Source organism: Aythya fuligula, chromosome Z (assembly GCF_009819795.1).
Source record: "Aythya fuligula isolate bAytFul2 chromosome Z, bAytFul2.pri, whole genome shotgun sequence".
In the NCBI taxonomy this organism is placed as follows: domain Eukaryota; kingdom Metazoa; phylum Chordata; class Aves; order Anseriformes; family Anatidae; genus Aythya; species Aythya fuligula.
The window spans coordinates 37,375,219-37,388,102 of NC_045593.1; the positions used below are offsets into that span (position 1 = coordinate 37,375,219).

Genomic DNA, 12,884 nt, shown 5'->3' on the forward strand with positions numbered 1-12,884 from the left:
TTTTCAAGTGGACTCTGCTAATACTCATACACCTCATTAAAGCTATAAATCTAGCATGCTTTAACTCCCTGCTCGACTTTATACACTACAGCAAAGCCAGTAAAACAAATCCTTGGCCATTTCTAACTGAATAAACTAAAGCTCCTGAATAGCTCTGTTAGCTCATGTGACTCAAAAAGACCCATACCGTTTTGAACACCGAGTCTATCAGCAATGCTGAACTCTAATTACAAACGTATTTGAAAAGCAATACTCAACAAAGCTGCACAATGAAAAATTGGGACACACACTTCATTTGACAAAACCCAAAGTCAACAGAAAACCGGAGCTGGAGTATATACAGCTGTGCCCCATACAGCAGCATATGCGATATACCACAGAGAAATAACCACACCTGGTGATTAACTCATACATTGAAAGGTTATTTAAAAAAAGCAGAAAGTTTATCATTAAGCAGAGATGATATTTGCTTTGTTTCCTGCTGTAATTTTCTAAGTCTACTAGGAGCTCAGAGCAGGTGCTGACTACTGGACATCACAGGGTAGTGCCTGCTTTTTCTCCCTCAGTCACCTGCCAGGCAATAACAGCATGCTAACCAGCATGAATTGAGCCCAAGTTGCATGGTGTAGTTCAGAGGCTGGACAAGCCACTGTCAGACGTGCACTACCTTATGAAGAAAAACTCCTCTCAGGCACTGGATCCTGGGTTGTGATATCACCCAGCGGGCAGCTCAGCTCCACACAGCCGCTCGCCCACTCTCCCCAGGTGGGATGGGGGAGAGAATCAGAGAGGTAAAAGTGAGAGAACTCATGGGTTGAAATAAGGTTAGTTCACCAGGTGAAGGAAAAGCCGTGTGTCCAAGCAAAGCCAGACAAGGAATTGCTTGGCTACTTCCCAGGCAGCGTGCTCAGCCACTTCCAAGAAAGCAGGGTCTGTCACACCTAACAGTTTCTCGCGGAGACAAAACTCCATCACTCTGAACATCCCCCCTTCCTCCTTCTTTACCCCAGCTGTCACTGTGTCACTTGGCACACAATGGTGTGCCAAGCACACCATTGCATCATATGGGACACCCCTCTGGCCAGCCTGGGCCAGCTGTCCTGGCCGTGTCCCCCCCAGCTCCTGGGGCACCCCCAGGCTCCTCGCTGGCAGGGCAGCACGAGGAGCTGGAAAGGCCTTGGCTTCCCTTGGTGAAGTAGATGGGTAACCTTGTCATAAAAGGAAATTGAGTTTGTTAAACAGGACTTTCCCCTCATGAATCCTTTTATTTTTAAGACCAGTGACTGCATTGTCTTTCAAGTGTTTTTTCAGTAACTCACAGAACAATCTATTCAATTTTACCTGGCACTGAAGAGTTGGTGACAGGCTTGTAATTACCACGGTCTTCTTTTTCACCCTTCTTGAAAACTGGGACAACACTTGCCGGCTTCCAATTGACTGGGACATCTCCAGATTCCCAAGACTGTTGATAAATTATTGAGATGTCTTGTGATGACATCAGCCAGCTCTCTCAGTACCCTGGGATGAATCCCATTGGGCCCTGTATACGCAGTCAGATGGAGCAGCAAATCCCCTACAAGTTCAGGATCAGCTGGGAGTGTCAGGGCTCCAGGGGACACAGGGCCCATCATCAGTGTTAAAGACAGAGGCAACAAAGCCATTAAATGTCTCTGCTTTGCCTATGACTGCATGTGTGAGGTGACCAGCCTCATCAAGTTATGGACCAATGTCATCTCTTGTCCTCCTTTTGCTGATAACATACTTAAAGCTCTTTTTGTTGTCCACTATAGTACTGGCCAAATTCAACTTTAAGTGAGCTTTTGCCACATGAATTTTCTCCCTACAATGGCAAACAGCATCTCTGTAGACGTCCTGTCTAGCTTCACCTTGCTTCCAGTGTCCATATATCTTCCTTTTTGCCTATGCTCTAGAAGAAGACCCCTGCTAAGCCAAGCTTACCTTCCACCTGACTTGTTTGACTTGAGACACTTTGAAATCATCTGCTCCCTCTGTTTTAAAAGATGGCTCTTAGAAAGTGACTTGAACTGAACCTGGACTACCCACAGCTCTCAGCCCTGAGGTCTGACCAGCAAGAGAAAGAATCTTACTTTTACAAGATGTTTTAGCTTGTGGTGAATGCAATCAATAGAAGCACAAGTTCATCCAAACTTCTACTATGTGATTTGTAAAAAAAAAATAAATAAATCCAGAAACAATGCCAGCACTGCTTACCCTTGTCCCATTTCTTAAGTGGTTTCTGTAATACTATAAAAATGAGTTAATGAGCAAAATTCAGAAGCAACAGATATTTGCTAAGGCAAGAACCCTCCAAAGGCCCTGAAATGAAGATCTCTCCCCTTTCCTCACAACTATTCTTGCTGTGGTTTAAACCCAGCAGCCAGATAAGCATGACACAGCCATTCACTCAGACCCATATACTCACAGTGGAATGGGGGAGAGAATCTAAAAAAAAAAAAAGGTAAAAACTCATGGGTTGAGATGAAAGACAGTTTAATATGACAGAAAAGGGAGAGGAAATAATAATAATAATGAAGATAATAATAATAATAGAACATACAAAGCAAGTGATGCAGAATGCAATTGCTCACCACACACTGACCGATGCCCCAACCCCTGTTCGAGCAGCAGCCCCCCAGTTTTATAGTTGAGGATAGCATTGTATGGTGTGGAATATCCCTTTGGCCAGTTTGGGCTAACTGTTCTGGTTCTGTCCCCTCACAGTTCCTTCTGTACCCCCAGAGTCCTTGCTGGCAGGGCAGCACAAGAAGTATAAAATTCCCTCTGCAACAACTAAAACATTAGTGAGTATCAGTATTATTCTTGTCCTAAATCTAAAACACAGCATGATACCAGCTACTAGGAAGAAAATTAACTCTATCCCAGCCAAAAACAAACAAACAAACAAACAAACAAAAAACAAACAAACAAACAAAAAACAGAGAACTAATGCTCCAGTAGAAATGTACGTGCATTTACACAGCATGTATTTCAATGAATAGGAAGTCTGAAATCGACCTCTGTGCTAATTGGATAGCTTCACTGAGAATAGGTACTGAGTTGCAGGATACTGCCTTAACTTTAAAACGGAAGATTCAGCTTCTAAAAGACATTAAAATACAATTCATGCCTAGGCTGTTATATATGAAAATTTTCAGGTTTAAAGGCAACTTCATAACCACGACTTCACCAGCGCTGTGCTATAGAAAGGAGCCTGTCACTTTACATACCTTTGAAATTGTACTGCTGTTGCATATGTAGTGGGCCAATTTAGAAATAAAATAAGGACTTTCTCTCTCTAGCATAAGTTTCTATGACGTAAAACCCTAATGTTGATACCTCAGGTATTTATTGCTTGTTCCAGAGAGTACAAGCAGGACAATGAATTGGATGGCAGTAATGGAAGCACACAAACAGCAGAAAAATGAAAGAATGGATGAACGAGCATGTTTGGGAATACTTTCTCTCTATCCTGATGACTACCTCTAGCCATAAACACAAATGAGCACAAATGAAGGCACCAAATAAGCCTTCTCTTCCTACCTCTTCCCTTCTCTACTCATCTGTCTATGAAAGATGCTCCGGGAAGCCTATAAGGAGAATGATTTAAATCATCAAAATAATATTTTGCTTGAAACAAATGAGCAGGCATGGTATAGAAGTATTTTCAGAAAATTAAACTTCCACAGAAACACTTTCTTGTTGGGTAAGCCTATTATTTTTGGATAGATTGTATTAATCAGAGAGAAGATCCTAGGAACTCCTTCAGAAAACCAGCATCATTTAGAGAACTGAACTTTTCAGCAGAAAGATAACAAACACTCTACATTACTGCAGTCCTTTCCTGAATTTACGCTATTATCCAATGCGTGAACACAAAGTCTTAGCATGTGAAACACAAGTATTTAAATCAATTTCCCTCAGAATCACAGAAAGCATGAAATTCAAAAAGAACAAGATCAAAACAGTAATAATTATTTATAGCCATCTCCCCTATGCTCATTATTCATAATGCTGGCAGATTTATAAATGGAGTAGACTTGAACAGGTAATACAATTGAAACAGAATACACGTAAGTTTAAGCTGGAAGTAGTCAGCATCCTTCAGTTTGAACAATTTGCCAATAGACAAGAGGAGGGGAGGGGAAAACACAGTATGGTGTACAATCCCACAGACTGGAAATACTCAACACACATGAAAAACAAAACACCACTTACTTCAGATTTAGAAGACAAGTTCTCTTCCATGTCAGAATCATTGGGATCTACAATATCATCAAATGGTGGTAAAGTAGATGTCTTCTTTTCCAGTGTATCGCTTTCAATTTTGACTCTCCCCATCTTGAGTTGAGATCTATCCTTTGTTTGTTTTTTGTCAGCTGAACAAGTAAATATCAGTGGTGGAGCACTAGAAAAACTTTTAAATAATGACTCCGACACAACTTTTTTTCTTTTTTTTGCAGAAGATTCATCAGAGTCCAGAACAGAGGGCCTTTTTGTAGGGGTCTTCTTTTCTTGCTGCTGTCCACCTGTAATGGTAAGGATGGTAGTGTTTTCAGATTTTGGCTCCTTGGACATAGATTTGGGTTCCTTGAAGGCCATCTTAGGAACTATTTTTTCATCTTTTAGTGGTTTGTTTTCTTTGGGTTTCTTAAAGGATTCTTTGGAAGATTTGTTGTGTTCCCTGGAAGGTTCTTTGAAGGCACTTTTATGTTCTTTCGAGTCTTTAGAAGTTTTTTCCTTGTGCTCCTTTGTTAACTTGTGGGGCTTTGAAAAACTGTTACTACTGCTGCTACTGCTATTTGTGTTCAGAAGCTTAGTTGGGTCCTGCAAAAGGAAATGCAAAACTTTACTTCAAAAAAACATAAAACAAACAAACAAACGCTAAAGCCCAAAAGACAAAAGCAATATGCACATAGGATTCATATTAAAAACTTTGAACTGCAGGGTTAAAACTATAAACTGCAAATGACTATGCAGGAATAGATACAGAAACGATCATTTTGGTCAATTTATCTGTTACAAAGTGGTTGTACGTGAGCAGTTATCACTGCTTGTTGGTACTTCAAAGGGTTAGGTTTTTATCTCTTAAGAATGATATGTCGCCTTTAAGATACATTTTAAGATACACAAAAAGATAGCCTAGGAAATGTTAATCAAGAACGATTAAATAGCAGAAAGAATACCATCACAAATTCATATAGGTACCATACATTGTTAACAGAATTACTTCAGGATCAGTGCAAAACGTGCTCCTGATGACATTTCAGGCAAAGCTCGACTTCCCGACCATGATCCCCTCTACAGCTTTAGTCAGAGCCTCCCAGAAAAAATGGTAACTGTGGGTCCAGCCTGGCTATTGTGGACATGATTGGACATGCAACATTTCACAGTCAATGTTCGTTAATGGAAAGCCTCTAGGAAAAGGGTTTTCTTCTTTGTATTTATTGCTGCTGTCTATGTTGAGTATTCCATTGCATTTTTAAATTCACCTACTGTAAACGAGACAGGTTTCTGAGAGGATGATGACTTGGAAGTCCTATATGATAGGCAAAACAAGAGAAGGCCTTAACAGTGGGCAGAAGCATCAACCCAGCATACAAACTTCCAGGAAATAATCAACCACAAGACTCTGAAGAGATGTGAACATGAAAAAGGATTGTCTCAAGAGTCAAATACAGGCATTATAGATTAATGTAAGAAGCAGATCTAATGCGTTTTAAGTGTATGGGGAGCTGTTGCATTAAAGGGTAAGGAAGTTTGGCAGGGCCTAAACCCCCTTGTATTCCAGCTTGTCTTCAGATATGAGAGGGGTTGGGAGTGGCTGGGCTTAGATTCTGAGTGATGCCCAATTTGGCACTGTTAAGTCCGGTTGCATTCAATATGCTGAATTATCACAATCACAGATGCACAAATAGTGCAATACACTTACAGTCTAGTAAATGGCTGGTGTATTTTATTGAAGTTTATTGAATGTTTTGTTCCATATCCAGACAGATGTCTGAGGCCTTAGCATCTATGCTGTTTAATATCCCTAATCCTGTTCCCAATAACTCAGTGGTATCTCATGGCATGCATTGAGATAATTTCAGAGAATGTCCATGTAACCATGCCAACCAACCAGCGTGGACAGTTCTCAAAAAGGTGGCAAACTTTGAGTTGATTCATGAGATTCCAATGTGCAATGCCAGCTCTACCCTTTTTAGAGACCAGCTAGGGTTAAAGAGAACTCATTGTTGTCCCATGTTTTCAATTAAGTAAGGACCCTTGTGGAAGATGTGAGTAGTTAGCTCAACAGGAGGCCGAGTTGGTACAAATAGCTTTTTAACTTCAATTTTGAACTAAAGTGCTATGGTGGAATGGGTCTCAAAATTAGTCCAGGAACACATTATGAGCACTGAGCAAGATATAATTAAAGTGTACCAACATTCATATCCATGGGGAGAGGCATGTACGTGATCAAAGCCATGTTTGAGCTTACTCCCAGCATCTTCTGTAGTAAGCTGGGAAGCCATTCCACATTCAGTGCTGTTTTCAATTAGGCATCCTATTATGGTGTCTCCGCTTTTCCCTATTAGAAGTGGAATCTGCTGACCTTTGTTCTCATTTTCTATAACCCATTTTCATTTAGAAAAGGTGAAATTGTTTTGCAATGCTACCACAGACAAACTTATAAATTTGTGGGGGAAGTTCCAAGTGTGTATCCATTATAGCCAGCTTAAACATGGATCCACAGCCATCCTGTTGTACAGGTATTCCTTATATTTTGTTTAGTAGTCAGAAATTCAAGTACTCAATTATAAGTTTGCTAAAGGTGGAATTATGCCAGCAATCCAAATTAGGTTGTTACTTTATAACAATCACCATTGTTCTTTTCTGGTTTGGTAGAATCATAATTCCAGTTGGCTTATGAGTAGACCTTTTGATTACCCTGCAGCCAATTTGTACTTTCTCTCCTGGAATGGCATAGAGTCTAGCCATCTAGAGAGTTGCTCAAACTCTGTTCATCCTTTAAACATATTTTGTTTCCACATAAAACTAAAGTGGAGAGATTTAGGTCTGCCTTACTTTGAGGTGTTCCAGTACTTGCAGTGTATTTGAGCAGTACATGGTCCCAAGGGGCTTGTGCTTTGACCACGGTGAGTATAAATCTTCATGTAAATCCTATACGCCCTTGTTGCCAAAGACACAAAAGTGGGTTCTACTAGAGTACAGTTATATCAACAATCCCAATTTTCAGCAACACAAAACTTCCTTGTTCTTGGGCCTAATAGACCACTGAACAATATTTCATGCAACTTTTCATGTGTAGATACATTGATCATTCTACACCATACTGGAATTTCTTCTCTGGCTACTCCCCTCAGGAGGGGCAACAATCTTTCTCCACCCCAGTCCCACTCATGTTTGGAATACACTTCAGCCCCATGCATAACCACAGTGGCCAAGTTTAAATTTTCTTTGATGGACCATAGTCCCATACTTCCAGTGTATTTTACATAAACTTGGGACTATGGCCATTCTGAGTCCTTAAACCAAAATGGATTGCGTTAAGGCCAGGGTAAAACATAATATAATCAATTCAAACTCCTGATTTGTCATTTTCCAGCTGTACACATGCTGTTCACTCAGGATTTCTGTGAACACAAAAGCAGGGAAAATATGCTCAGTTGTATTCAACCAGAAGGGTCATAAAAGTGGTGAGATCCATCGGGTGCTAACCTGGCACACCTTTCCTGAGCAATCTCTGGATTTGGATGCACAGGGATTTTTGGGAGTAGTTAGTACCATTTGTACTCCAATCTGAAGCATTTTCACCAGCACAGGCTGGTTTGCATAAAAGCTACTCTAGGGTGATCCCCTGTTTTTTTTTCATCTGCTTTTGGTAGCACAGTTGTGGCAGAAGAGCAAAACGCTTTCATCTTCAGTCAACCATCTCAGCTCTATCTATTATTTAACTGATAGATGGCATTAGACAGTCATAGATACCATTCAGATTTGTAAGTTTTAGTAAAATGCTTGACCAACCCATTTGTTCTCTCAGCAATACCATTGGCTTGGGGGTAGTATGGGGTGTGAAATACCTATTGGATCCCTTACTCCTTTGCCCAGCCAAGTACTAGCTTGGCTGTAAAGTGTGATCTATTATCACTTTGAATCTCCTCTGGAAAGGGAAGTGTACTAAACAATTTTTTCAGGCTGTGGACTGTATTTTCCCCTGCGGCAGCAGTAGCAGCTGTGGCCATGGTAATTCCTGAGATTACTTCCACCCCTACCAATATGTATCTTTTACCCCCTGAGCATCATAGTGAGCAAACATAATCAATCTGCCAGGTGTGCCACAATGTTTTCTTATCTCTGATATGCAGGGAAGGCACTTTACTCAGGTGGTCTTTGTTAAGTCATAAATGACATTATGAACAGGCAGTCACGACTCATTCACAGTTTAACTGATACAGGCCATCCTCGTCTATGCCTTCCCAATATAAATCAGTTTGTCCAGTGTAGCCGCATTTAACACATAACCATTCAAGTAAGCATTCCCATTCTTGGTCATCATTTAAGACACTAATTTGTGTCAGTCAGGCTGTCTACCTGTTGGCTAAACCGGGCAGCCATCAAGTTTCAATGATCGTGTTCGTTCACCCAGCCAATATGTAGTGCCCTCTTTGTTCTCCTGTCTCCAGCAATTGTTTCCAACTATCAGTTTGCCAAACTGAGGTTTACCTCCCAGTCATTGACTGCCCAGTGCCCTATTCATTCAGTGTCTCCCTTAAAACAGCAATATGAGTCTGTAAATATGGCTGGCACCATGATGTGCAGCTAATAAAACTGCTCTAAGTTCACTACCTGTTCACTACCTTTAAATATTTTACTTAATCTTTGTCCTGTGGTTACTTCTAGTGCTACAGCTTTATTCTCCCTATAAGAGATTTCTCCCTATGAGATGTTTCATCAGTGAACTACACCCCAATCAGATCACTGTCTTCCTTCAGAGGGGTAAGTTCTTGAACTGGAGATGGCTTGCTGGGTGTAGGTTGGAACAACAGAGTACCACTTATGTCCTTTTGCAGTTTAGACATTTTAATATTACCATTGGTAATCCACATGATTTCATTAATTCCTTCCAGGTAAGCATACCACTTATGAACAGTGGGTTTCTGGGCAAAACCAGCAGGCTGTACTTAAACGTAGCTCTAGATGTAGTCTTCATGGACTACATCTAGAAAGCGTAAAGGTCCTCAGATGATAGCACCTTGCCCTCTTTTTATCTGTCCAACCCACTTTACTGCTCCAGCTAGGGACATCAAACCCTTCGCAAGATCTATCTCCTTTCAGCATCGTTGAAAGCACAGGAGCTAAATTCTAGCAGTCTTTCTGGCCTTCCTGGCCCCTTTTGCCATAGGTTGCAATGAGAACCATGTTCATTAAACCCCCATTCTATATGGATAGGGTCATTTGGGTGTATAGGACTAAGATCTTACAATAACCTCAGTTCTTTTATTAACAACTCTAATCACAGGAGCCCATATATAGCTGGTGGAAAGCAAAAATATTCCATCTGTAAGCTACAAGACCATACTCATTCTTCAGCAGTTGAGCAGGCTGGGCAAAAAAACAACTTAGAAAATAATATTGGATTGATATATTAAAACTTTTTTTTTCTTCCCTCAGTTAAAGCTGTTTTAAATGTTGGAGGAGAAGAGAATTATTATTATTATTATATTTTTAAACTAAAAGTTATACGTGTGTACATAATGGTACTTAAGTCAGAGGAATGCTTGCTTTGTGAAAGATCATCAAGCAACCAATTCTGCAGATTCTTTTAATTAGTTAATTAAAAGACTTTTGCATGGATTCCAACTCTGTGCTTACTGGCCAGGTGTATCACGCACAAACATACAGATAACAATGGGTTAATTTTTAAATCTCCTCTCTCAACTATTAGATTAATATACACTGTACTAACATTCCACACTAATGAAAGATAAATTACTTTGAAATGCAAAGTTGTAAATGAAAATCATTATGTTCCTCAACAATAAACAACATTCTGATGACATTTGAACATCTGAACGTAAGACACTTCCCTGTTTTCAGGGCCAGTAATTAAAAACAAAAATAGAAAAGCATTAATCATTTCTTAAGATGTATTACTCTAGTCAAAACTCCTTACCTGATATCTTAAAAAAGATAAAAATTTATGATAATTTTAAAAAGCTCGATATTTTATATTGGACCTATTATTAATGCTTTTATCTTGTTCTATCACACCAGAGCTGTAAGCATTGCCAGGGAGAGGGAAATGTGTGCCATTAAAAAAATGAGTCCTTATGTTTCCTTTTAGTCTCCTTAGGACATATTTTAGATCCCTGAAATGAGGGGACTGTCCAACTAGTGTCTGTCCAACAAATGACAACTAAGAAATAGGTCCTGGGATGCAGAAGTATTAAAGCTAATAAGAACTGGAGATCTCTCTTGGCTTTTAAATTTTAAAACCAGGGTTCCTTCCTCTTTCTACAACTTGGAAACATACGTTTTCATGGAAATCTTAGTAGAGACATGACATACTTATAGTACCACAACATATATACACACCATGCTGTCTGAAAGCTACTTTCTCATTAAGACATCCAAGCCCTTGATTTTATGCTTGCGTTCATTCTCTAGGTAAAAAATAGATCTTCACTCATTTCCTAATTTTCTGCAATGACCCTAACACACGCCAACTATGAACTTCAAGGAAGCAGCATGAGGAACATAAACGTTGAAAGACAGGAAAAAAAATCCAAATATACTCACTAGTAAAATTATATCAACATAATGATGAATGTGGAAGGTTCGCAAGGATGAAATGTGGCTAAATATTCAGATCATGTACAACATAGACCTTACTGAAAATCAGAATGTACTTTGAACTCATTTTGTTGTTAACAAAACCTAACGGGGTGTTTAAATGTTTGTTTTCCTCCTCACCTTAAGAAGTGTTGCAAGAAATAAAAGTGAATGACAAGTTTCTATCAAGAGCAACAAATAGAACAGTTGTTTCTCAGGTTGCATATGCAAAATGGAGATTGTGGTTTTTTGACAGGTGATATATTTACATACCATAGCTTACATTTGTATATTCATCAAATACTAGTTGAAGCAATCCAAGCGAGTGTTACTTTGATACATTGCATAACAAACATCAAAAGAATAATACAGAGCATTAAACAAATTTTAAAATACCAGTAGATGTTTTCATTTCTTAATCCAAGTAACACTATGTACACACAGTACTTCAACATATATAACTCCTTTCATGGAACAGTACTGACAGGCCTTTAAAAATAAATATTTTTGGAAGTATGATAAAAACCTAAGATCTTACCAACACAGAAAATCTAAGATCTTACCTGTGCTGCTCAACAGGTAACACATTGCAGATTAAAACAATTCTGCAACTACAGGGCAAAAAAAAAGGTGTTGAACTCTGTACATCTTGCAGGGCTGGATAGTGGCTTCATATTACATAATATAATTCCCAATGTGCTTGAATAGGGCTTGGGATAAGCAATATCCTCTGGAAATCACTTCAAACATCCCCAGTTGCTGACAGACATTGGGAAACTAATTAACAAATGAAACAGTTGGAGGGGAGGCAGGTATTGTTTAATTCAGTTAAGTGATTAAACTGAGTACTGTCGTGGCTTTGCCGGTCTACTATATTGCAGTATTAGCCCACAAACTTAGGATTATTGATCCTAAACCCATGCGTTATTTCCATTTGTAATTTAAATAACAAAACAACGCAGTATTTGTTCACATGTTACACCTACTGAGATCACAGCCATGGAGTCAGTCTCATATATGCCTTCCACTCTTAAAAGAAAAAGATAAGGAAGGTATCTAGAAGCATGAAAAAATTCAGATTTCTGTTGAATACAAATGTGTTTGATATTTGACTAAAAACGCTACTTGATTTGGAGAAAAACACCAACACAACTGAAAGTTTCCATAAATGCTATAGTATTCTTTCTATTCTATTCTATTCTTTATATGGTATATAAATGCTATGCTATTCTTTCAATTGCTAGCTGCTCGTTGGAGATAAATTCACTTGCTGCTGGTTCTGCTATCTTGGCCTGGTGAAAGGTGTCACTGCCCATGGCAGTGAGGCATCAACTAGATGATCTTTAGGGTCCCTTCCAACCCAAACCAACCTATGATTCTATTATTCTTTTTACAGATTTACAAAGCTTTCCACACTTCAGAAGACTTGATTGTCCTTCCCACTAAACTATTATGACCAGTGACATCATAAGAATCAGAAATAGGAGAATTAGAAAACTCACTGGTTAGACAGAGAAAGCCCAAAGGTGAAGAACACAAAACATTATTTTTTTTTCCTGGTCAGACACTGGAATAAGAGCTTTTGTTTATTTGTTTATAAAGTAAACCTCATTTCATTGCAGCTGACAATACATCTCTCTCCCAAAGATATAATCATCCCAACAATAATTACCAAGATATTCCACATTCTGTGTATAAAGTATTCACACTGTACAAATAGGCAGAGTAATACAACTTAGTATCAGCACAGGTACACACAGTAGCCAGCCTGCAGCAGCTCTGAAACTACAGCTTTGTTTTAGAATCTCACTACTGGGGCTCACTAATATACTCCATATTAAATTAAACATAAACAGATTTTTAGAAATACATTCCTATTTTTAATACATAATTGCAGAAGACCATGCAACAGAAAACCAATTGTCAGTTCTCTCTTATTTCATCTTATTTCACAGTCTATTGTATTTTTTGATAAGTGAATGCTAAGCCAACACCACCACTTCTTTGCAGAGGTTTTACAGTCTTAACTG

General features: G+C 39.0%; 1 protein-coding gene across 2 annotated transcripts in view; it reads right to left on the minus strand.

Moving 5' to 3' along the window:
* The window catches only part of MLLT3 (MLLT3 super elongation complex subunit), a 140,040-nt gene that overhangs the window by 34,630 nt on the left and 92,526 nt on the right, over positions 1-12,884 (minus strand). For both annotated transcript variants that reach the window (XM_032206593.1, XM_032206592.1), the window contains exon 6: positions 4,237-4,845. In XM_032206593.1, the coding sequence (XP_032062484.1) occupies positions 4,237-4,845 (609 nt within the window). The remainder of the gene's footprint in view (positions 1-4,236; positions 4,846-12,884) is intronic.